Here is a 26,973-nt window from a genome sequence, read left to right as displayed (position 1 = left end):
TTCGGAACACACCGAAGCAACGCCGACTTGAGCGTACATTCTGCGCGTGCAACAGCAGGCGGCACTAATCTGTATTGTCGGCCAAAAAATTTTAACCAGCAGCTGATTGGACAAATGCGTCACGTGGGTCTGCCTTCTCCGGAATTTCAACGCCAGACCATAATGGCGGCTCGTTCGGAATACGATCTCGTATTTTACGAAAAGAGATCACAGAAACGTGTTTCTGAAAACATTTTAAGCGAGATATATAGGCCATGCAGTTGCTGAATCTGTCTTCATTTCGGATTGACAAAGGTCAGTCTAAAAGATTTTCGTCAGATTTTGAGAGACTTTAGTCACACACCGAACAGACTTGAGTCACTGACCTCACTGATAATCGGGTTGGTGTGTCGGGGCCTTTAAAGAACCTGCCTGTTGGCAATTCCATGATAGTGGTTCTAACAACCTTGCCTATTTATAATCAGAAAAAACATTAAGAGAAATCAGGAACTTTTTTGTCTGCCACTGGAACAAAGCCTTAAACCAAAAAATGCATATTGTCAAAGTAAACATAAATAAAGATGCAATGTAGAGTTCCAGAGCTGAGTTATTTGGAGACACTTTGAAGAAGCAGCACTTGAGAAAACGGGAGAGAGATACCGCAAGTCAGACAGAAATAGAGAAAGAGAAGACAGAGGCAGAAGGGAGATAAAGGACGTTAAGAGAGACAGACTTTCCTTTGGCACCTGAGCCACAGTGGCAGTGCTCTTCTGTGGACGGAAAAGGTACCAGGCGAGGGTAAAGAGACACAACAGAAGAGGGAAAGAGGGAGGTTTTGCTTAACAGCTCATGCCTGAAATAACCTCCCTTGACCTTCTCTCTTTTAGGGGAGGTTTTTTCGTTTCCCCCTTCGCTCTGTAGATCCTGATTCCGTTCCACCCACATCAGTCGCACCTCTCAAAAAACCTCAATTCAGAGCCAGAGTCTGTCCACCAGGAGTTCTCTTTTACAGCCTTTAACCCCACTTCTGCAAGCAAACCTTCAGTAAACAGTGAGCGCTTGCACAAAAGAGGTTCTTCAGGTTCTTCTGTAGCAGTTTATTTATGGCACATGATGGGACGTCTGCAGGTTTCTATCTCGGTTTTGTTTCCACAGAAGAATCTCAAGTTCCTCCCTGATGAGTTTCACAGGCTCAGATCCTCCCACAGGTGCTCCTCTGAGGTCGGTTAGTGCAGATCGTTCTGTGTTGAGGTTCTCCCCCCGGGTTCGGTTCAGTGTATGTGGTTCTATAGGTTCTCCCCAGGCTGATACTGGGGTTCTGTGGAGGTGAAGTAGTCCTCTAGGAAGCCCTGCAGGTACTCAAATGTAGGCCTCTCTTCTGGGTCCTTCCTCCAGCAGGAGAGCATGAGCTCGTGCAAAGAGCTGGGGCACTCCGCTGGGCAGGGCATCCTGTAGCCGCGCTCCACCTGGTCCAGCACCTCGCGGTTAACCATACCTACCCAGAGAAACAGGAAGTTAGATTTAGGCAACAGACGGACCTTCTGCCTCAAAATAAAATCAGTAATTTTTAATAAATTCAGGATGAATAATGAAATTCTTTAATTTACAAAATATTTGTTGTGGTATTTTGAGAGCATGACATTTATCATTTTAGTTCTTAAAATATTAGATAAGTAATTATATAGTTTAAGCGTGTGTAGGGCTGCAACTAATGCTTATGTTCATAATCGGTTAATCTGATGATCATTTTAGTTTGGTTCATAAAATTTCAGAAAATAGTGAAAAATGACCATCACATTGTCCCAGAGTACAAGATGACTTCCTCAAGGAACAGCACCAAATCCTCACATTTCAGAAGCTGGATTGAGAGAATACTTGTTTGCAAAATTTTCCAAGTTTCAGTTTTTATCATGCAGCAGGATTATTGTTTAAGAACATTTTGGTAAAGAAACACTTGTTTTAATGGGGAATTGCTCGGGTGCTGATATATTTTGTGAGTCTCTACCTGGATAGGGGACTCTGCCTTTAGTTGCCAGTTCTGTGAGCAGCACACCGAAGGACCAGACATCTGACTTGATGGTGAAACGACCGTACAGAGCTGCCTCTGGTGCCGTCCATTTGATTGGGAATTTAGCTCCTAAACAACCATGGAAAATTAAAGAAAACAGTTACATATGTGTAAAATGTTGTAGTTCCAACATCATGTCTGTTTGCTTTTACGTTAATACAAATGAAAGAATAATCTGTTGTGGAAAGAGAAGGTGTGGACTCACCCTGTCTGGCAGTGTACTCGTTGTCTTCAATGAGTCTTGCCAGGCCGAAGTCAGCCACTTTACACACCAGGTTGTCTCCCACCAGGATGTTGGCAGCGCGCAGGTCTCTGTGGACGTAGTTCATCCTCTCCACGTAGGCCATGCCTGCTGCAATCTGGATGAAGTGATGGAGAGAGGACAGGGATTTTATTATAGATACAAATGTGTAGTTTGTATTGTGGCTGAACTGAAAGTTATTTTACCTGAGAGGACATGTCTACTAGTTGAGGCAGACGAAGCATCTTTCCTGCTTCACCTTTAAGGAAGTCCAGTAAGCTGCCTGTGAGTGCAAGGTAAAAAATGTTTAGACAAACTACAGTGGTAGATTACATCACATTACATTACATGTCATTTAGCTGACATTTTTATCCGAGCGACTTCCAATTAAGTACTTTAAACCATGAAGGTACAAACTCCAGACAGCAAGAATCAAGTGCAAGCACATTAGCTTCAAATAAGCCAAACTACAAGAGTCACGTGTAAAAGATAATGCATAAAATAGATAATGACCAAATGAACAACTAGTTTATTTTATTTTTTGTATTTTATTTTGACAAATATAAACCTGCCAGCTTTCAGTAATTGACTGTGCACAATACGCTAAAGTAGCATTTCAATTTCAGTACCAAAAATAGTACTGAAGTTTGATACCCAGCACTTTACGTTACAGTCTGTGTCCTATATTACCTTGGCTCATATATTCTGTCACAATGTAGATAGGCTCCTCAGACACAACAGCATACAGCTGGACCAGCTTCTCATGCCTCAACTTCTTCATGACCTGTGCTTCCTGAAGAAAGGCCTCTGGAGACATGGTGCCAGGCTTCAGGGTCTTAATGGCTACACGTGTTGTACCATTCCATGTGCCTGTCAGAAAACACAGAAAAAGAACACCATTGTATTACTTCTTTGATAAAGTGCTAGATCTCCTCATATAATGTAGACTTAAAAGGAGCAGTTAACATTTTGGGAAATACGCGTATTCGCTTTCTTGCTGAGAGTTAGATGAGAAGATTGATAGCACTCTTCCATATCAGACTGGTATTAATCTTCTCATCTAACTCTGCCAGGAAGCATACAAGCATATTTCCCAAAATGTCAAAGTAATCATTTAATGAGAAGTCAGTTAGCTATAATAGCTTTTACCAGTTTTCACCTCGTTATCGCACCTGAAGAGCAATTGATCCTCATATTTTGTATATTCAATGTTCTCTGCCATGGCGTGAGAGGAATTCAATCAATTCCACTGAAAAGCAGTGGTGCGTAGTTCTTACCCATCCAGACCTCTCCAAAACAGCCCTGTCCCAGTTTAAGGTCGAGGCGAAGGGACTCTCGGGGAATCTCCCAGGCGTCCCTGGCCAGTCCCTGGGTCTGAGGTTTGGACACAGGACACACGTCTGATAGAGCGTGGCACAGCCCATCAGAGTGCTCTGAAAGAGGCAAAAGAAGAGAGAGTGAACAGGCAGGATGGGTGCAACAGTGTTGTAGGAGGTTAACCATCAGAGGGCAGATGCGTCCGAGTACTCACTGCGGTAGTGGAAGACTAGCTGCTGTAGGCTTGTGAACTGGGTGCGGGATGTGATGTAGAAACCGCCGCTATCCAGCTTCCTGATCTTGTAATGTTTAACATTCAGGCCTTTGCTGTTATCATAATCCAGCACTGACAGGCAATAAGCTCCTGTGAACAAGACAAAACAACAGACAGAGACAGGTTAGAACAATAAAACCAGGCATATGTGGGCCAGGTGACAGCTGCTCTGTGGAGTTTCCTAGCAGCTGTGCTGGGCAAGTCCCTCATGGTCCCTTTAAGGGCCTTGGAAATTCAACTAAGCCTTTCTGTCCTTGTCCAGTCTATATGGTTATAGTCTCTGGAATTCTTCCCCCCACGAACTAAGGTCTGCTTCAACAGTCTCTTCTTTTAAAAGCAGATAAAAACATAGCGTATTTCGCAAGCTTTTAGTTAGGTTTGAAGTGTGCGGTTAACAAGCAAAACTTTTGTTTTAGAATCAGTATTATTCCCTTTTTTTATAATAATACAAACCCTAATTCCAATGAAGGTGGGACGTTGTGTAAAATGTAAATAAAAAAAGAAATCAATGATTTGCAAGCCCTTTTCAACCTATATTCAATTGAATACAGTACAAAGACAAGATATATCTAATGTTCAAACTTATAAACTTTATTGTTTTTTTTGCAAAAAGCTGGGACAGAGGCATGTTTACCACTGTGTTACATCAACTTTTCTTTTAACAACATTAATAAGCACTTGGCAGCTGAGGACACTGATTTTAGAGTAGTGTTTTAACTTGCACTTGTAGATGTAGCCACGAACTGTGTTAACTGACAATGGTTTTCCGAAGTGTTCCTGAGCCCACGTGGTAATATCCTTTACATAAAGATGTCTGTTTTAATGCAGTGGGGGATCAAAGGTCACGGGCAATGTTGTTTTTGCTTACGTGCAGAGATTTCTCCAGATTCTCTGAATCTTTTGATGATAATATGGACTGCAGATGATGAAATCCATAAATTCCCTGCAATTGTATGTTGAGAAATGTTCTTAAACTGGTGGACTAACTGTTGAACCTCCCCCATCCTTGCTTGTGAACAACTGTCAGGATGCTCCTTTTATACCCAATGTAATGCATACTTTATTAATCCCACAAGGGGAAATTGCTGTTTTTCACTCACATGCACTAAAAGAGAGATGTCAGAGTGAGGCTGGAGATGGAGAGGCACCCCCAGCAGTTGGGGGTTGGGTGCCTTGCTCAAGAGCACCTTGGCAGTGCCCAGGAGGTGAACTGGCACCTCTCCAGCTACCAGTCCACTACCATACTTTGATCCGTATAGGGACTTGAACTCATCCAAAATGAGTGAATATATGCAAAAAAACAACAAAGTTTATCAGTTTGAACATTAAATATCTTGTCTTTGTAGTGTATCAAATTGAATATAGGTTGAAAAGGATTTGCAAATCATTGTATTTCGTTTTTATTTACGTTTTACAGCACATTCCAACTTCATTGGAATTGGGGTTTGTAATTATTATAATAATAGATTACTATCTTATTCCTTTTTCATTGTAATACATTACTGTATATGTTCTTATCTTATATGTTTTTGTCATGTATTATCTTTGCCTATTCATTTATTTTTTTCTGTTGTATGAAATGTGCTGTATAAATAAACTTGACCATAGTCCATTAGTACGTAAAGTTTGATCTTACTGAGTATAGCAGTGATAATTATTGACTTGTTTTGTACAGCCACTTTTCAGAAAATTACATTTACAAACGAGAAATAACTCTTTCCTGTGGATATCTAAATCTATATATAATTATTAGTCTGACATGATTTACATTTTGGTCAACATATGAGCCATCTGTATCACACTATGAGCCTCAGGCCCTGTTCAGACCTGGTTTTAACATCCGTCCTGAGTGATCTGATCACAAGTTGACAGATTAAGAACTAGTGTGAATTAACCCAGGACGCATTGAGAACACAATAATATACTTCACACCACAGAGATTCAGTTAGAAGCCACAGAAGTACTGAGAGCTGAACAGACAGAGACTTTTAAAAACGTCTTTCTCCCCTGCACAGGTCCTGGCGACTGCCGGTAGACATCCTTATTTTTAGGTTCATAAAATGTACCTAAAAATCTTAACACATTACACACATACCGCTGCTGCGCAGAGAAAAGTTACGTCCTTGGGCACACAGACAGACTGAAGGCAGTGCTTTTTTATTATTATTATTATTCACATTCCTCATTCACAGTGATCGGATCACTCAGGACAGATTTTAAAACCAGGTCAGAACAGGGCCTCACATGTGACATCAAATACAGAACACACCCAGAGGCCAACACACCTCCTGTCAGAGCTCCTCCTACTCTCCCTGATCCTCCCCCTTTCCTACTAGTCTCCCCCTTCTTCATGCCTTCATGCTCCCCTCTCTAAGTGTGTGTATGTTGGGAGATCAGAGACTTTTAGCCAGGGGGGAATACAGCACCCTCCTAGGTTGACCTAGTTCTAGCAGAGTGATTCACCCCTATCCATTCACAAGGCCCACTCCACTCTTTTCCTTTCTCACCCACTTCCTCCAAAACAACCCCCTAAAGAGCCAACTGACGTCACAAGGACTAGATCTGACTGTAGAGTTTTACAGAAAGATGGAAAACTCCAAAAAAACAAAGATATAGTGCCATGGGCCTGCGTGAAAGTTAACAAATTACTTAATTATAAGGTTCTGTCTCTTTTATTTATTTCAAAGTATCACATCTGCTGTATGGAGTAAACTTTCAGAGAAATTGTCATACATAAAGTTTAAGTTTGAATTAAATCTAAAGTGTTAACACATTTAAAAAAATAAAAAGCTCAGGTTTTTTTAAACTTGTTTTTTTAAGTCCGAATTTTATCTGATAAGGCAAGGGATGCATTTCCTGTCTGTTGTTATATTATGATCTTTGGACATTTTAAATGTTTGTCTTTCAAAATGGCTGCAAAAAGATATTGATGTAATGCTGTGGTTCTGTTGTGTTTTTAATTTTTTAAAGCAATTGCCTTTATCATGAGAAATAAGTATGTGTGCAAGTAAAATTTTATCCCCCTATTATTTTCACGATGAATCGTTTAGTTTTTGTCATAAAGTAGTGACTATATGTCCGACTATTATTCAAACTATTACAAAAGGCTAACATACTATACCAGCAAATATTTACATTTAAGAGTCTGGAACTTGTGAATTTTGGCTATTTTTGACCTTTAAATGACCTTAAAACGATTTAACAAAATTGTTGCCGATTCCTTTTCTGTTGATCGACTAATTGATTAGTCGATCAATCATGTCAGCTGTCCGTGGAGGCCTCAGGGCTTATACCAGGTAAAACAGCCTGAAATGGGTGATATATGTTTCAAAATAACATGGTCAATTTAAATTGATCTACATTTAAAGGTATGTTTTTTTTACATTAAATATTTCTTAAAGTTGCCTTAGAAAGAGAGATTTAATACATCATTATTAGCAGACACGGAGAAACACAGAAGACCTAATTGAACCATCTTGATAATGCCTGTAGTCTCTGGAGTGTCTGCTCTCTCACCTTTAGTGGTCTCGCTCTCCCTCACCAAGAAGGTTCCTCGTCTGTTCTGCAAGTTCAAAAGGTGCCTCTCGGAATCGCGCCGAGTGATCTTCCCAAAATACCACCTGCCAAAGTGGGACACGGAGAATAAGATCAGAGAGAAGCTACTACTGAGCGCCTAGAGCAGGCAGGCAGAAATAGGTTTTGACTGGAAATACAGAGGACTGTACTGGATGGTATATTGGAATATGTTCTCTCTATACTCTTTGCATTAGCAGGTACAGCATAGAGAATAAAGCTACATTCAGGCTTGGCACTAAGAAGAAATGTCATATCTATAGGAAAAGAAACTGCAAGAGTGAAACAAGGGAAGAATAATGTACTCTTCTGCTTGGATGGAGTCGGACGGAGCCACATAGTTGCTGGGGATATAACCACTCTCTCCTGTCGTCAGGGAGCGAGCGAGCCACCAGTCCCCTTCTCTGTGACAGAGAGAGAAAGAGACAAAGAGCGAGGGCAAGAGAGTCAACCATAAACAGAAAACTGACCGAGGCAACCATAACATTTCTAGGTTTAATGATCTTTTAGTTTATTCCCAATTAAGAGACACAATATTTCATGGAGGAAGTACACTTCAAAAGAATAAGAATAATATTAGTCTATTTGTTTTAGTATTGTCAACAACTGCCATAAAAAGACCAAAACCTACATTGCAACCTGTCTGTGGCTCTCAGCTCCACATATATATCAACCAGTGCAACAGTTTGGCTCATTGATGTGTTTTTAATAGTTTTAATAGTAAAATAAATTGAGGTATATGGCACTGGAACAGAGGAATAAGCTAAATCAGGCTTTGGCTCCACAGACAATACTTGTTAGTTGGATAAATACATTATTGGTTCTGGTCTTTTCATGGGATATGTTGCCAATTACAAAAATGTAGAATATCGCCAGACTAATCGATTAAATATTACAGTATCTGCAGTACAGGATGCTTCAGATTGTGTCCTCAAATTCAGATTGTGTCCTCAAATTATGCCTTAGTGAGAATGTCTACTTCTGATATAAGCTGAAACTTCGATTGTTTGACTGACGACCCATATGTTCTTTACAAAGCAAAGAGGAAACCTAAAGATTGAGTTTAAAAAAAATACACAACTCAACCCAAAGTGAGAGAAAGAAAAACACATTGTTAAATGAGGACGGTCAAATGCAACCTTTTGTTCCACTTGTAGTCCCTCAGTTTACATTTTAAAATGTTATCTGTTGCTCTATATAAAGTGGTGTACAATATGTTACCTACCAAGCAAGTAAGAGCACCAAATTTCTCCACAATTTAATAATTTGTTGCAGTTACGCTACGAGCTTGAACAGACAAATCCGCGCAGCAGCAAAGGGACAGTGAACAAAAGGTTGTGTGAGATTTTTTATTGCATTAAGTATTACTGACCTGAAGCTGTACTTTTTCCTAGGAGAAACCATGAAGCATGAGAGAGAAAGAGAGAGGGAGAGATAACAGACACAGCAGACACATCAAAACACAGCAAGGAGACACAGCAAAGGCAAGCAGCACAGCACAGACAGATAGCAGAGGAGCCGTATATGCTGTGGGACTACACAGTGGGGTTACACAAGCTGCAGTTTTTAAAGTTTAAAGTTCCATTTTCAATTTCAGAGCAGTATTCAACATTTTTAATAATTCTACAAGAGAGGAATGCATAAATATCTCCCGATTTACTATCCATGAAGGATCACATCCTCATGCAGGATTTCTGGATTAAATTTACAGTCCCAGTACATTTTATTCAGTATTTGCATTACAAATGTTTATAAAAAATCCCATGCACCAAATACTGTTTTGTAATGTAGATATTGGAACTGTAATATTAATATTAAGAATGAATTCATTATATTTTGCAGCCCTACTATGTAGTGCCGGATTATAGATAAAGAACAGCAGATCAGACTTATGACAGGAAGTTAGGGAAAGAGCTCAGAGGAAAAGAAGAACACGTGTAGGAATCATGCTACAGATGCTTTAAATTCACATCATATTTCACTTCCTACTACTAAAATCACAGCACAGACAAACTTCAACATGTGCTGATGTCCAACAGGGAAACATATTTTTTGGGTGTTATCTGTGTGGAGGAAATATATGTAGAGTGTAGCGACCATGCTACGACTGGCTCTTTATAAAGAAGATAAGGATGAAGACAGTTGCCCGAGAGGAACAGAATGCATTAGTAAAGTACCGTTCTGCTCCATTTTAGTCAACAGATGGAGAGGATCAGACTTGGCTGTCTGGATTGCTCCACAGTAACCAGCTCTGACTGTGTTCATTCATTTACACATTTGTCACCTCATGTGTGCGACTACAAATCTGTTCATTTATCTTTTTGTGAAGTTGTGGCATCAGAGAGAGAGAGAGAGAGAGAGAGAGAGAGAGAGAGGCTGTTGATTCTTACGTGTTGTTGACAATTTGCAGCCTGTCGCCTTTTCTAAAGGTCAGATCAGACGCTGTCCGTGACTCATAGTCATACAGCGCCACAAATGTAGTGACACCTCCTGCAAGAAACAACACACAGAAATACGCATTTAGGGAACAATGTAATTCAAGACAATGGTACTTCCCATTAAGATCTATTCACACTTGCTTCCATAATCTAACTTCAATAATACAGGTCTAGCCCTAGATGATATTGTGCTCTATCCACTGTAAAGCTATAAATCTTCAGTATATTTGGCCTCTGCTCCATATCCGTATAAAACAATTTACAAAGGCATAATGAGAAATATCGACATTCATTCTGCTTGTGGCTGATCATCCGTGAAGGACAAAGCCATCCTATCAACTGGCTTTCCATTTTTTGCGTAGCTTTCTACCCCTTCCTTTAAATGAACCAGTAATCTAAAGCTGGGGGCTCTCCCGCCAATCATCGATCGGCTCATTAGACGCACAGGAGGAGGCAGCCAGCAGATACACCAGCAGCCCTGCACTCTCTGGATGGAGTAACATTAACTGAACCATCTGGCCAGTCTAGACACATTACAGCTTAATGTCAAGTCAAATCTGGACAGTGTGGCACAGCGGGCTTCAAAGTCAAAGAGAAGGTTTAAAGTTAGTTTGACAGCCAATGGTGAGAAAGGGAAAATATTTTCTGTTGACATATGACTCACTGTTAATCAGTTCTTACATATTTTTCTCAGGACTTTTTTGTGATCTCAAACTAAAAGCAAGTCAGGGCGGACTAATAGATAAGTCAAATTTCTCATCAGATCTTACTAAATCTGTTCCCATTCTGCAGCTCTGCTCAAGCTTAACTTTTTTTTTTTTTTTTAGATTAGATTCAAATTTATTGTCATTTAGCAGAGTACAGGTACAGAGCCAATGAAATGCAGTTGACATCCAACCAGAAGTTCAAAAGAAGCATTAAATACCAAAGTGCAGGTTGAGTACAGTATTCTTGCATCTCTTTGTAGACTATTTTGTGCATTTTCATTGGGCATGAAAGAGTACTTTGAATCCACTGTGTCATTCACATTTAAAGCAGAAGTTTGATTTTTTTGGAAATTCATTTATTTTCTTTCTTGCCATGAGATAGATGAGAAGATCTCTCACATATCCGTTCCCTATGAAGCTGAAGCCAGGAAATCCTTAGCTTAGTACAAAGACTGGAAACAACAATCTGCCTAATAGCACCTCAAAAACTCACTAATTATACGGGAGGTTTTGTGCAGGACTATTTTCAAGGCAACCAGCAGAGAATCCTGGAAGTTGCTGCACCTGGCCAAAAGATTACCTGGCACACAAAACTTCCATGTGTTGCTTTTACACTTCTATTTTGTATGAATTAAAAAAAATGAGACATGCTATTGTTTAACTTAAGAAGTGCTGGTAGGCAGATTTTGTTACTTTTGGACAGAGTCAGGCTAGCTGTTCCCCTGTTTCCAGTCTTTATGCCAAGCTAAGCTAACCAGCTGCTGGCTGTAGCATATCACATTGAACTTAGTGACGTGACAGTGGTGTCAATCTTCTTGGCAAGAGAGTGAATAACCATATTATTATATATTATATATTTAGTAGCATTTGTTATTTGACTGAAGCATGTAATGAGTAACATTTTGCTATATTTGCAGACCTAACCCCTCTCTCAAAGTGTCGCCTACCTGAGAGAGGTCCTCTTTGAGGCGAGGTGATGGTGCCTGTGTGGTCCACCCCTCCGAAGAGAGCCAGCTCAGGAGTGTTTGTGGGGGCGAGCTGGTGTTGCCCTTGATGCCCCCGCCTGCCTGTCCCAACGGCAGGGCTCCTGTTGGGGGTTTGAGTCTGCTGGGCAGGTCCCAGGTGGTGGAAGTGGCCGCTGTCTGAGCCTGTGCCGATGGTGCCGTCCAGGCTCATGGAGCGCTGGCCCGGCTCCTTGGGCTTGCTCTTGCCCGCCCCCATGTGCAGACCTGGGAAGAGAGCCAGTGATGAGTAAGGATGCAGCACTTTAAGTCCCAAGAGATGGAAAAAAGGTCTCCTCTGGGTTGTCATCGCTATTAAATCCCAAATAGCACTGAAACGATTAATCAAGTAGCCGATCGAGAGAAAAATAACAGCAACTTTTTTAATAATAATTTTATTGATTAAAAAATCAAATAACCATCAAGGAAACGCATCATTCTATGGTTTCAGCTTCTTCAAAACTCCAGTTCATTCAGTTTCAGTTTCTATTGATTCACCTTTCTCAAACTAAAATTCCTCTCAGCAGTGTGTGCTGTGAGCGTATCATATTCATCTTTGCTCACCACAGAGTATTCCTGGAGCTGCTCCAGGTTCATTTAGAACCGTTTAGCATGCAAATGCTCTGAGAACAGGACACCTTGAAAAAGCCAACACAAATACATTCAAGGGCATCCCTATCTGTTGATTCAATCTGTTCTGAATCAATAAGCAAACAAATAAAGGAGCAGTGGCTGTAATGAAACAGAGTGCGAACACTGGTGAGTTGACAAGGACAAAAACAGTTTCACCTCCTACAGGTAATTACAACACAGCTTCTCCTTTCCATCCTTATGCAGAACACATCTATTATGGCGGCCTGATAAATGCAACAAGAGTGCGCTGTCATCATGAGTGCAGACAAAGACAAACACGCTCAGACAGTCAAGTGCACCCACAGAAAGTTGGAGTGCCATGTTCACACACCAAGTCCACCCCTTGAGGGAGTGTAGAGTGACTCACTGTGAGACCGGCTATTTAAGGCCGGCTGAAACAGACAGTCATACACACATGAAACAGTCTTGTTCCTTTGTGAATAGAGGCACTCTCAGTTCCAGACAAAGTGTATGCACCGCGCGCACGCGCGCGTGTGTGTGTGTGTGTGTGTGTGTGTGTGTGTGTGTGTGTGTATGTGTGTGTGTGTGCAGCTGTTCCTTGTTCTCTGGGAAACGAGGCTCTATCGCACACTAACACTAGTCTCACATCCTTTTTCCAACACATGCATGTATCCGTATGAGCGTTGTGAGAGTGTGATAGACAGGACAAGGAGGGTTATTAACAGACAAGGAGGAAGGAACTAGCAGTGGCTGTAAAAAGAATGTGTAGGTGGTTGTTGTGTACTGCATGGACAGCTGAGGCTTAGTGGGTGTTATAAGTGTAATGTGCAAGCATAACATAATTACACAGGTATGGGAAATCTCAAAGATATGGAAGGATCTTACTGTGGAGATGTGTGGGCGCATAAGCTGCTGAGAATGTGCACAAGCGTGAGTGATTTCAAGCACGGTCATGCAAGCTTTGATTCAACTCTTGCCAGGATGTAATCTGGCGCACTGGGGGGTTAACATATCCCATGGTGCAACACTGAGTCACACAGAGATAGGCCCATAGGCCTGGAGGAGAGGTGGACAAGACTGTGTGAACTGTGTGAAGAATAAACCGCTCGATTTAGCCAACTACTCTGGATATCAGTAATGGACTTTGGGTGCTGCTGCTGCCTCAAATGTCAGCTCACTGAGGAAGCAGATGTTTAAAGGACAAAACATAAGCAGCATGGGCAGACAGGACCACAAGTGATCACAGTCTTAGATTTTAAAGAATAATGAAGGCACTTACGGTATGTAACAGATATAATTAGCAGTCCACGCAGTTAATATGAAAACAAGCATATACTTAAGTGTGCTTGAATCCAGGTAAAAGCTACTCATTGTCTTAAAAGATCCAGTGCTACTTAAAAGGTAATTGGTGATAGAGGTATTAGGATAGAATTAGCTTTTAAGCATCAAATCAAAGGCTTAGAGTCCCTTCATTTAGATGCAACAGGCTGAAAAACTCTTTTATTCACCAGTTTATCCTGTTGCTAAACCAAAATCTGTATGCTGCCAATTAAGATCTGGGTCTGAGGATATATCATGAAACAACTTTCTTTGTCATGGCTGTTGATGTGCTTTCATCTTTGTACTATATGTGTAATTGTTGTCTAACTCTGTATGTAATTTTCTTTTTCTTTTTAAGTGAAGCTACTCGGGAACGCAAAATGAATGTCAGTGTAAACTGACAAAATTCTTTTATTGTTACTGGCAACAACTTCACATGCTTGCCTGGGAGGCTGGGTGACTGTCTGAAGAAGCATAGCCCATCAGGTGTCAGATCCATGGAAAAGGGACAGCAAACTGGTTTGTAATTAAGGATTCAGAATGTATTGGTGCTGATTAACGAGGCTCAGCAGGCAGACTTGCCGCTCCACCAGAAATCAATTTTTAGAGATCATTTTTATAACATCTATCTCAATTCCGATAGTAAGTTAGTTAAAATCACTTCTATATCGGCTTAGAAAAAAACAATTGTACATCATCCCTTTAACCGTTGATATATGATCCGATTGCCAAATGGCCCAAGCCTAAACTCCTGTCATCAATGGTCCAAAAATTGAGCACCTTAAAACACCGCAGCCCATAGAAGCACAATGCTTTAGGAGTAGAGTAAAAGGAAATCATTGTAGGCAAGACAAGGCAAGGCAATTTTATTTATATAGCACATCTCAGCAACAGTGCAATTCAAAGTGCTTTATAGAGCAAAATATCAGATAAGTTGGTTCTAACAGTACATTTGCGATGTGAAGTTTTCTGTTTGTGTAAAATTACCGAGATATTAGTGTTGATGTGATACAAGGAGGTCAGAGTGAGTTAGAAAACGACTCAATAAAGCTGATGGAGGATTCAACATCTGTGTCCAAATTGATGGTATACTGCAAAGTTAAAGTATGCAGTGAGTGCTGCATATTATTAATAAAGACAGTATACATAAAGTTAAATGTACTGCAGTATGCACTTAGTACTACGTAATATTTGACTTTCGATTAGAAAACGGACTTAAGCACACACCGATATAGGGAGGTAATGATCCTCGACCAGCACTGCAAACATATCCCCATACAGTTATGGCAGAAGCCATGTCCTATAAAAGTCACTTTCCCCTGGTTCTCTCCAGGACACTGCAAACACCAGAGTATCCTTGAAACCCTCAGAGTATGCGTATGTAAACAACAGAGCTAGCACTGTAGCTGACCCTGACGCCTTTTCCTAATATGGTGTCAGAGTGCCCTAATATCAAGACGTGCCAACATGTGACTACTTCCAATGATATAAATGGAGAAGGAAAGATGAAGGAGACACAAGTATACTGGACAAAAGCACCAACAGGTAGAAAATACGATATTTTAAAGTCTTACAAAGATATGAAACAAAACGTTATACAAAAGTTATGATGAATGGGAAATAAGGAGAGATTTTAGTGCCTTGTGAGCTTTTCCATTCAACAGGAGCACGGAGAATTGTGGGAGAACCAGACTGCACCACACTGCGATGACTGCCAGTGACAGCAACAAGAACAGGCACCTGAGCAGTGGGGGGATGAGGTATGGGGGGGTGAAAGAGACGCTCTATTTTCCCTTTTCCCAGGACAGAAATCCAAATCTTATTCCAAAAGAAACTTTTGTTGCCTTTCACCTCGCTTTACAAGATCATTATTATCATCATCATTATTATTATTGTTATTGTTAAAAGTGTTATTTCTAAAGTAGGTTTTGTCTTAATTTAAAGCAGTATGAGCTGCATTTCTGGTATAAATTTGCTGTAAAAATGTCTGAAAAGACAATAAAAACATAGACATGCTGACTGTGTTAATAAAGTTGTGCCTGGTTGTGCTGTGGGAAAGGAGATTTGAAGGATTAGATATGAATCACGGCAAATAGAGGCTTCGTTCAAAGGCTGTTCTCTGAGGGGTATTTACCTCAGAACCATGATTGAGTTCAAGAGCGCTTCAATTTTTGCAGTGCATTTATCACTAGCCTGTGTCTCTCAGTGTTGACAGAGTCTTCTATTCAACTGTTTCTGTACATGGACTGAATAATGTATGGAACGTGGAAAAAAGTAAAAGGAAGAGAGCTCACATGCCTACAAGGATGTAAGTTATTTGTTCCAATCTGCCCTGGAAAATGACATAAATCCACGCTGTCATTTTAAATCTGACTCTTTCATTAAAGGATAGTTTCACATTTTCACAAGGCTGACACACACACACACACACACACACACACACACACACACACACACACACAGTTATTGGTCGCTGATCGTTGGTCATGTCTTGATGGTAACCCAAGATTTGCCAGTCTCGCAAGATTAGGGTTGGGCATTGTTTGGATATTATATTATCCAATTCTGATTCTTCATTTTGATTCTGGGTCTTATCGATTCTCGATTTCGATTCTTTGAGTGGTGGAGTTGCTTATGCTTATTTCACAAATAAGAGGAAAGTTTTATTTTGATTCAAACGGTGGGTTGCAGTTTAACGGGGATTTTTCAATGTAAAATAAAGCCACACTATTGCAACACAATAAGCGCCTGGCTGCTACGGAAACCAAAACTTGCGCATGTTTAATTCTGATTCCAAATGATACCAATGAAAAAATGATTCCGATGGAATCGTAATTTTTGAAATGATTCCAAGTAGGAATCGGTTCTCGATGCCCAACCCTACGCAAGATGGTTGAGGTTAGGCATAAACCTGGAATGGTTAAGGTTAGGATAGGTCGTCAGGCAGCGAGTCTCGCAAGAGTTTTGGCAAAACTAGGGTTACCATCTAGACACAAACGTGATTGTTCTACACACTGGCCGTTTCCAACGTAAGTGATGGAGGTCAAAATACACAGCACAACTATCGGATGGATTGCCATGACATTTTGTACAGACATTCATGGTGACCAGGTGATGAATCTGACTGGTATTGGTGATCTCCTGACTTTTCCACAAGCACCACCATGAGGTTAACAATTGTGGCTTTGACTGAAATTTCTGGACACATGTTCCCATCAGGATGAATTGTAATCACCTTGGTGATCACCTGCCTTTTCATCTAAGGCCATCATCAAGTCAAAATTTTAATTTGGCTGTAGACTTGTAGTCCATCTTTTTCATACTGTGCCCCACCACAGCCCAACAATGAGCCATTGTTCAGGGATATACAATGATACAATGAGGGAATTTGGTATGGAAATTACTAACTTTGAAAGATACCCACTTGATTAAACTCAGGCTGTAGCCTCATATTGGCTTCAGATGAACTGAAGAATGCATTTGTGCACAGAACAAGGACTGTGTATTTTGTCTTGTACATCAGGAAGGAATATCTTCAGGACCAGTATGGACAGGAGCGACCACAGTTTAGGGTTAGCATGAGAGTGTTGTATTCAGAAAGAATAAATATGAACCTATATTTTAAATCTTTGATGATCTACAGTTAATATTGTCCTGCAGGGCACAATGCCTTTACTTCAGGCATTCCAATTATCTGCTCAATTATTTGCACATAGTCTTGTGGAAAAACTTAAGTTGTTGGTTTCTAATTTCATTGTATAGGCCAAACTGAATGATCAATTAGCTGGGATGCTAAAGTTCCATACTATAAATGCAGTAATTTGGTGCAGAACATAATGTTTCAAAGTGCTGCCTTTAAGTACAACTTGCATTTGATTTTGCACAGGTTTCAACTGCACAAAGAATGTAACTCTTTCTCACGTGTCCTCCGTCTAATCATGCACATTTGTAATTCTCCATCTGAAGCTGAGCACAAAAACTGGACATTTCTAGCCACGCGCATTTGTCCATAACAAACCTCAATGAGTCACAACAGATGGTAACAGTTGCCACTGTGCTGCAGAGAGTGAAGGAGCTCGAGCCAGTGTTTCAGTCGAATGGGAAAATTACAGTTTGCCCTGGGGAGTAGCAGCAAGGGAGGGGGGGGACAATGATGGTTCCTCAAGATCAAAACAAGCGGAAATGAGCACATTAGCGTCACTGTCCTAGCCTGCTATATGCTGGATAATAACATGAAACAGTGCAGTCCACATACATAATACACATATTGCCTATATATATATTTAAAGAGGGCCCAAGAAAAGACAATGCAGTTACATAACTATCAAGTCTTGACCCATTTTAGTACTGTGGATGCCTTAATTAGATATTCCCTATTTTCTTTACCCCAAATCTATGCTGACCCCCGCTCACTTTGCAAAGTCTGAGCTTGTGTCTAGCTGTCCAATCTCATCTCCCCTCTTCCTCAGTGACAAACACACAGAGGAGAGACAAAAAGAAGAAGAGGAGAAGGAAGAAGGGGATTGCTGATAAAACCCACTTCCGTTTTCTGTCCATCTTTAACTGCAGGCTCTGGCTGAATGTGATCCAGGCTATGAGGAATAGCTGCTACAGCTACAGCAGACTCTATAAAGGAGGGCAAAGGGTGGTAAAGAGTACATGAAGGCAGTTTTTTTCACAGAGATGCCACAATTTTAGCAAATTATTAACTCCAATTATTTTATTAATGACAGACAGTTCATTTACAGACAGCATGTCTTTGTGATTTACAGGATATTAAAATAAACTTGGGTAATATTTTGTTCTCTCCCTCCAAAAATGTATCTATTCTTTTCATGTGTTCTGACAGAATCAGAAACAAGAGAATGTTTGACAGGTATAGCAAACTAGAGCTGCAACAATTAGGTGATTAATCAATTAGTTGATTAAACACATATTTAGCAACCATTTAGATAAATAATTAATCAATTAGTAATTTTTAAAGCAAAAATAGCAAAAATTCAGCTCTTCAATTGGGAACACTTTGCTTTGTCTTTTGTGACAGTTAACGAAAAAATATTTGTGCACTGAACTGTTGACCATACAAAACAAGATATATGGAGATTACTGGAAATATCTTTCAATATTGGATAATGTTCATAGAATGACATTCAATTGATAATTTGAGAAAAAACTTAGTAGATTCATCAATATAATAATAATATTTAGTCACAGCCTAACAAGTCAAGACCAACATCAATCTCCTACCGCCCTGTGAAAGGGAACATTATGTATTTGACACACTATGTACTCTCTCAGCTTGTAAAATATTATTTGAGAAAAAGTCATTCAACAATCCAATTAGGTAATGTTATTGCTCAGTATGTATGTACCTTTGTGTTTATCAGCCATAGCATATTATACAATCCTCTAAGGTTGTCCAGTGTTAAAAATGCAATGTTGTGCTTTCCCATGATTCACGTGTCATTTTTTAGGAAACCTGATTCCACTATTGTGTGGAAATTAGCTGGAATACGTCCATATCGCAAAACCGACTGTAAATAGATTAGCCACATAATTAAAATTCTATTTCCACGGGATTAAACACCAGTTGTCAGCAAAGCTGCTTTCAAAGAAACAAGGGGTGGGGTAGTAGCTGCCTACAGGAGAAGCAGCTGTCAAGCTGAGAACGCCTTTGCTATGGGAGGGAATAATAAATAAAAAAAAAAAAAAAAAAAAAAAACATCAACAGTCCGTGTTTGCCAAACTGATCCACATTAGGGACGTAAACAGGGATTTGTGAATGGCAACAGGGATAAAAGGCGACAATGCTGCTGTGGTAGTCTTCGCATAGCCTACAGCGCATATGCGGCCTGATGAATCAAAACAGGTGCTGTTAAAGCTCCATTTTGAATTTCGATGGTTATTGGCTGGTAATTTCTGTGCGCAGTCGATTTACTGCGTCGCCCTTGTGCGTTTTTTAGTCGCGAGAATGTCAGAAATATGGCATGTGCACCACGGTGTGCATTTTGTCTGGGGGTGTAGTAAATCGTCAACAACGGAGACCTGGCACAAACTGAGTGGCACTGACCAAATGTGCGAGCAGCACTGACTGAATGGCCTGTGCAACAATGAAATACAAGTCGCGGTGTGAGAGGGGGGGTATCAGACAATGTGTGTAAAACATCAGTATGAGACATAAGCAGTAACAAACCCCAAACCCTAGATGGAATTATGAAATAAATCTCATTTTCTCGCATTAAAACGCAACACGCTCTAATTAACTCACCTTTAACGCGTCTAGAGATTCAGCCCAAAAATCAGAGACGCGCAGCGAGGAACCGTGTTAAATCCTTATGGCTGTCTTCATTAGACAAATAATGGAAGCGGATGGCCAGTTGCTGTGGAAACCTCGGACCAGCCACGAATCCCATTTAGCGAATATCGGCAAAATCGCAGAAAGGGGAGGTCATGACGGGGACTGCCTTCGGGAGCAGAGGGCACAGCTGCGGTGGGCTGGACGAACACCAACTACGGTGAAGTAGCTTGCTCAACTGGGAAGAGTCGACGGCGCGGTACATTCATGTGAGGAAGCAGGAGTGGTGTGGTGTGGAGAAGACATGCCTCGTATGGGGAGGGGGGCACGGGATAGTGCATCACTGACGAAACACGAGAGCGCAAATATGATGAGCCTGGATTTTACGCTTTATACGCAGCCAACGGCGGAGACCAGAGAAGATTCACGTCGTGTTGCGTAACGCCGTGACAGTCGAATTCACCAAGGCGTTGGCAGGCACGACAACTCCCCCGTTTATCTTCTCTAATAAATCCTTTGGAGTCACGATTGAGAAGGTTTTTGTTGTTGTAATAAAAGTAGTAACAAGAACACGGCTCAAATACTCACTAAATACATCTCACGTATAATCCAGTACCAAAATAGTACTAGCCGAATCGGTTGCTCATGAATGGTAACTTTGGGTCGGCGCATAAATATCGTTATTAAAACTTAATCGTTGTAGCCTTCAACGGTTTGAAATGTTAGTCAGGATGAACTTATTCAATATTTTTGAGGTGTAAGCTTGATTTAAACATAGTCAAGATGGCAACACTTTGGAAAATATTTAGGAAATACTTAGTATTAGCCTATACATGATTGCTCAAATAAAATGCTAAGATATAAATTGTAATTAAATGTTAATTTAACACTGGCCAGTTGCCCCAAACCCATTAAACACAATTCTATTTTTGTCTTTGTAGTTTTCTTTCTTTGAAGCCTAAACTTCTATTAGCTAGTTGAGTAAAAAATTACCTGATTACTATTGGCCGATATAAGTTTTTAACATGTACAATCCTTAAATGTCATTATGAAACTATGGCCTATTTATTTGGTCTAACCTTACCTTATCACAGATCTTCTTTTTAGATTCTGTATCCACTGTGGATATAGGCTTAATCAATGGTTTCTGAACATCGTGTAAATGTACAAAAAAAAAAAAAAAAAAAAAAAAAAGAATAGAAACATTTATTAAATATAACCTACCTGCAGTGAAACAGGCTATTCTGGTGCCACAAAAAAACACTAACTTACATGTAGCCTGCCATAAAACAAGAGTAAATATAAGGACAGGACATGATCTCATTCTGACTCATTGAAACCAAACAGACATTTAGCAATGCTCAGCTGAGGTAAATGATTACATACTGCATTTATTTGTATGTTGAAATCCAAATACAATTCAATCAATCATATTCAATTATAAAAGTAAATACATTCAAAACAAATACCCAATAAAATATGTAGCTGCATAAACAATCAGCTAACGATATGACAATTTGCTCTTTGTAATACTTAGTGTTGAATGTGAAGGACACACACTTCAAGGTAATTTTTTATATGACATTAGTGTTTCATATACCTGTAGTCATAATTGTATAGGTAACTGCCAATGTTGACCACACACACACACACACACACACACACACACACACACACACACACACACACACACACACACACACACACACACACACACACACACACACACACACACACACACACACACACACACACACCTATCGCTTCTTTTTGCTCTCTTTCTTTGGTTTCTGTCGAATCTGAGGTGCTGGTCCTTTAGGTTTCTTCATCTGTTCAGTGGCTTTGCCATCAGTGGACTCAGTCTCCTCCTGTAGAGCAAACACAGGAAGCATTAACCCCCCTGTGTAATTTCAAAACAAATCCTCTGAGTCATTTTAAATATGGTGTAAAAATACATGACTGCTAAGCATGGTTAGATAACAGTGTATTTCAATGATGCTATTGCTGTCTGAAACTCGCACATACAGTATTTGCTAAGGTATCATTTTCCAAGTAAATCTTGTCATGGCACAGTTTGTGTACAATACAATATACCGAGCATAGGGGGGTAATAATTAGTGATAACAAGTAATATACATTTTGATAATGCAGCCGACACACACACACACACACACACACACACACACACACACACACACACACACACACACACACACACACACACACACACACACACACACACACACACACACACACACACACACACACACACACACACACACACACCTGTGTTTGTATAGCAAGGCAGAATGACAGCAAGCTGCTGTAAAGGATGAAATGGCAACATACTGTGGAGAGTAATCAGTGCATCTGATGACTGTCTGAAAAGAGAATAATTTAGACAGTGGATTTAATTGCTCGTCTATAAATAATCTCTCCTGACAGTTAGTATAGAGATTGTGGGAGTAGCCCTTGGTGGCTGTGTTTATGGGCATTCAAAAATAAGATTTTCTGCACTACTCTTTCTAAATGATGTCTGGTTTCACTGAATTTCAGAAAAGACTGAATGGTAACATTCTGCAAGATCTTGTCAACAAAATTATGTTATTGCAGAGCCTGTAGATTGGTTAGGCAAGATGGAAAAAATAAAGATATTAATTATAAGAATTTCCAAGTAGTTTTATTATCAGCACCTGTGCCACACTGCAAATGTTTCTGATTGTATTTTGATATCAGATGTAGCCACCACAGTGTTGTGTTCACCCCTTCTGCAGTGAAACTCATTACATAACAGAACAATCAATCTTTCAGTGATATACTGTATTAATTACATGTCAAAAGCTTAACCTTTTTCTTTTAGACAAATTACCAAAGCCTATATATACAAGATAAGACACTCAAGTCATTTGCATTGGCTGATGACTAGCTGTCTATAATAAGTGAACTTGGCTGTATGGTGTCATCTCATCTCTTCTTGAGATATATTTCAGTCCTAGTTGTAGTGATACCAAAAAAGTCTAAATTAGGTAAGTGAGCTAAGATACAAGTCTGCTACTCCTGAAAAAAAGAATTTCTTATTTTTCAGGTATTTTGTGTAAAATAATGTTGAGCTGTATACAGAAATGGTTTTACTGTTAAATTGAGTTACAATCAAATAAAACTCATGTTGTCATACAGAGAAAAAAAAAATGTACAACATTCAAACCCCTTCACAAAAAGTTTGAATAATTTTTTTTCTTCAAATCTGTGTGGGAACCTTCTTCGAACCAAGCCATTCATTTATGTGAATGACTGACATTAACCTGGTTCCAGACTTGTATATTGCTGCAGGAATCTAGATTCAACGATTCAAAAGACAATAATAAGGGGATTCAGTCAGTCTGATTAACAGGTTACATTGACAATGTGTCCTGGTGGCAAAGTGGATTAAAATCAGCAGAATGTAGATGTTACATTTTAGGGCTCAATTGCAACATTTGTATGAAACCCTTATTTCTCCCCAATATGTGAAAGTAAATGACTGAAAACATCAGGTATTGGAGGGTATTGTGTACAGTGATGCTTTGATCTGTGTCCCCATTGATTTGTGTTCCTCTCAATTTAACCTGACTAGTTACCTTTACAACACCTAACCATAACCTAGCCTATGCCCTGCGCTTGGCAGCGTCTACACTGCTGGAATCCTACAAGAAGAAGAAGAAGCCTACACCCTAACCCCAACTGTAGAGGGCAACAGAATAGGAAACGCTATTTAAGGGGGGGGGGCAACACACAAGACCCGCTCCTCTCCTTCCCTTGGTGTCTACCCACCTGTTCACGTCCCTTGGATGTGGGGACAATGACCGCCAGGATGCAGATGAGCTGGAAGATGGCTCCCAGAAACAGCCCATAGCGCAGTAGGCTCTCTAGAAATGTGGGCTCAGGGACCTCTGGAGGGGACAGGTCCAGTTCTGCAGACATGATGCTGCTGCTGATGATCGGCTGTTTGATCGGTTATTCCTCAGTGCACCTATTTGTGCAAACAACAGTAAGTAAGTCGTTAAGTGAGTACACTTAACGGTTAGCAGGAAAATAAACGAATATGTCAGACCCAAAAAGTGGGGGATAGACCCAGCTAGGACACATTTACAACGTAGCACAGCAGTGTAACTGTTAGCGAACGTTACATTATTAAATGTATTAATGCAAGCTCACGTTATGCATGAATACAACAACCGATTAGTGTGTGGAAGAAGAAGCTTACCACTGTCTTTTTCTCGTTACAGGAATGTTAACAACATCAGTAACGCGGTGACACACTATCAAGTGAAAAAAGTGAGCTAATTTAGCTCACAAAGGGAGAAAAAAAAAACTCATCCGACTACCGGAAGTGACGTTACAAATCTGCAATCAACTTCCGAGCCGATGAATGATTGATGTTGTGGAAAATGTCGCCCTCTAGCGTGTTTATATTATATATATATATATATATATATATATATATATATATATATATATATATATATATATATATATATATATATATATATATATATATATATATATATATATGTATATATATGTATGTATGTTTTGTATTGCATACTCTCCTCTCGAAGTAGTGAGAGTGAAAGTATAGGCAGTTCTCTATTTTGTCAAACCTAAAAGATAATGATATATATATATATATATATATATATATATATATATATACAAAACATGTATCTTAGAGCTGTAGCTAATATTGTTTGAAATGTACTCAAGCAATGTACTTTAACAGTTTAAAATTCGAGGTACTCCTACTTTACTTTAATATTTCCATGCAACTCCACTACATCTCAAGAGGCAAATAGCCTATTGTACTTTTAACTCCCCTACATTTGTCTGACAGGTGTAGTTACTTTGCAGATTACATTTTTTTCATTCCCCTTCTCTCCAGTGAAAACCATGTATATCAAAATTTGATGTTTTTATATTTTTCTGATAAAGGATGAAGTGTTTCTTTATGTTTTGAGAATATTCTCCTACTTCGTTAGCTAAATAAACTCTTTAAAAAGCTTTTTGGATCAGCTGGAAAATGCATTGTCACAAAACTGAAAGTTGACTCTTAAGAGACAGATGATTCTCACAGGACATCGAGATCGCAGCTGCAGACATATGAAGATCTTACATATAGAATGCCGCACATATTTCACTACCCTATATAAAGTATTTTAAAGGGGTGATAGAATGATTATATAGGGTATTTTACACTGTTCCTTAAGGTCTCCTAATGGGGTATGTAACATTGGTTGGGCTGAAAATTGCCCGAATGCTATTTTACTAGGCCCTTAACTACCCTGTGAATATGGCTCTATTTGGAACAAGAGCTTTTCTTCCAAATATGGTATGCTCATGAATATTCAGAATGAGCTATGCGCTGATTGGTTTGAGCAAACTACATAGAAACACATGGGAGACTCGACAGCAGGTCTCACTGCAAGGGCTATTACGTTATTAAATTCACTTCTGAGACGGTCAGCGAGCTTGTTACACCAGCAATCTCTTACAACAGTTTCAGTTAATCTAGGCTGGCTGTCAGCTGCCGGCATAACTAGAGTAGCTATATTTACAGTTTGAATTTTGTCACGCCACTTATACAACATATCTCTAAAGGTCTTAAAGCTAACAACGGTGTCCAATTTCAAGTTAATTAATTTTTGTGAAGATTAGGGGTTTCGTTATCTATGACTGTCCCTTCAATCCTAGCTATGTGTAGCTAGCTACAAATCACGGATAGTTAGCTTCATTTTCCGCATAATTTCTGTATATTTACAGTTTGAATTTCCTCACGCCACTTATACAACATCTCCCTAAAGGTCTTATAATGTCTAAGGTCTGATTTCAAGTTAATGAATATTTGTGAATTTCAGAGGAATTCTAAGAGGAGGCTAACTAGCTCTCATTTTTAAAGCTACATCCAGCCGCAGGCTCTATCAATGAGACTCGCGGACAAGCGGCGTTTATTTCCCCAATCGTTTGTTTAAATAACTCAACACATTATAATTACACACATTAAAAGATTAACTGGAACCTGTGGTAACAGACTGCTGGTGTAACAAGCTCGCTGACCGTGCTCTCACTCACACACACCGGGCATTTAGCTAGCAGGAAGAGGGGAGCCGCAGGCCCTGGAGCTCTGTCAGAGCACCAGAGTTTAGTAGTCCATTAGCCAAACTGACTTTGCGCGGGTATGGAGTGCTGTGGGAGCTCAATCGAGCTCAGAGCAGGTCGGGGTGTGTGAAGGAAGGCAGGCCGGGCGGCGAGGCAACAACACAGGCAGGACCAGCCGCTGAATTCCGACACACAGTCGGACAAAATTTGCAATTAGCCATCCATTTTCGTAAAGCGGCCCATATTTGAGTTGATTTCTCGCATTAAAAACGTTTCAGAAGTGAATTTTGTAATGGAATAGCAGAGATCTGCGCGACCTAGATTCGGAAGACTACCTGATCTCAGGTCAGTTGTGTAGCCTATGTAAATGTTGGGGCGTGACCGTTCTCTTAATACACCCATGGGCTGACAAAGGTTCCGGTTTTTGGGAGGTTGACGTCAACTTCCAGCTTTGTTGAGATGCGCCCGTTTTCAGCAGCAGTTTCAAAATATGAGATTTTCATAGTAAAGGGGTGTCAATGGGATTTTGAGCTTCTATATATGTCCTATTTACCCACCAAACTGTCGTTATTCAACTATGACAGGGTAAAACCGGTTTTGCATTCTATCACCCCAACAACTTTAAACATCTATAGCAGTAAAACATACACATTAATGCAGCAGTAATATTAATCCATAAACATTATATATAATAATAAAACTGACAGGGACATTTTTTTGTTTTGAATACAGGACTTTTACTTGTAAAGTATTTTCACAGTGTATTGTTACTTTTACTTAAGTAAAAGATTGAAATACTTCTTCCACAACACTGTTCATTAGAGTTGCATTAATACAGTAGAACAACCCAAGCTGAAGTATAAAGCAAAGTAAAACAGTGTTGGGTCAACAATTAAACACTGAGATGATTCTTCAGTGTCAGTACTTTCTAAGTAAATTGTAATTTTAATATCTTGTCTAATAGACAAGTATTTAGACATTTTTGTATTAGGCCACTGATTTGACCTACACTATTTTGGTATCCGTTTATTAAT

General features: G+C 39.8%; 2 protein-coding genes across 4 annotated transcripts; both read right to left on the bottom strand.

The window, feature by feature from the left end:
* Positions 1-319: 319 nt before the first annotated feature.
* LOC114554227 (proto-oncogene tyrosine-protein kinase Src) lies at positions 320-20,154 on the bottom strand. 2 transcript variants are annotated; one of them, XM_028575923.1, is made up of 13 exons: positions 19,781-20,154; positions 11,545-11,826; positions 9,843-9,942; positions 8,825-8,842; positions 7,758-7,856; positions 7,396-7,499; positions 3,820-3,969; positions 3,566-3,721; positions 2,979-3,158; positions 2,495-2,571; positions 2,253-2,406; positions 1,985-2,116; positions 320-1,474 (listed from the first exon to the last, which is right to left on the bottom strand). In XM_028575923.1, the coding sequence occupies exons 2-13, from the start codon at positions 11,816-11,818 to the stop codon at positions 1,266-1,268; spliced, it is 1,653 nt and encodes a 550-aa protein (XP_028431724.1). In that variant the 5' UTR covers positions 11,819-11,826; positions 19,781-20,154; the 3' UTR covers positions 320-1,265. The 2 variants fall into 2 exon arrangements, with proteins under 2 accessions (XP_028431724.1, XP_028431725.1); XM_028575924.1 differs by lacking the exon at positions 8,825-8,842.
* Positions 20,155-21,168: 1,014 nt separating this feature from the next.
* manbal (mannosidase beta like) lies at positions 21,169-24,205 on the bottom strand. Of its 2 annotated transcripts, XM_028576450.1 has the most exons (4): positions 24,051-24,205; positions 23,618-23,816; positions 22,094-22,188; positions 21,548-21,675 (listed from the first exon to the last, which is right to left on the bottom strand). In XM_028576450.1, the coding sequence occupies exons 2-4, from the start codon at positions 23,765-23,767 to the stop codon at positions 21,633-21,635; spliced, it is 288 nt and encodes a 95-aa protein (XP_028432251.1). In that variant the 5' UTR covers positions 23,768-23,816; positions 24,051-24,205; the 3' UTR covers positions 21,548-21,632. The 2 variants fall into 2 exon arrangements, with proteins under 2 accessions (XP_028432252.1, XP_028432251.1); XM_028576451.1 differs by lacking the exon at positions 22,094-22,188 and having other exon boundaries at positions 21,169-21,675; positions 24,051-24,200.
* Between the last annotated feature and the right edge of the window lie 2,768 nt (positions 24,206-26,973).

The sequence above is a fragment of the Perca flavescens genome, chromosome 4 (assembly GCF_004354835.1).
Source record: "Perca flavescens isolate YP-PL-M2 chromosome 4, PFLA_1.0, whole genome shotgun sequence".
Classification (NCBI taxonomy): domain Eukaryota; kingdom Metazoa; phylum Chordata; class Actinopteri; order Perciformes; family Percidae; genus Perca; species Perca flavescens.
Note: the sequence above shows the minus strand (reverse complement) of the source record. Positions and strands in the feature narration are given on the sequence as shown.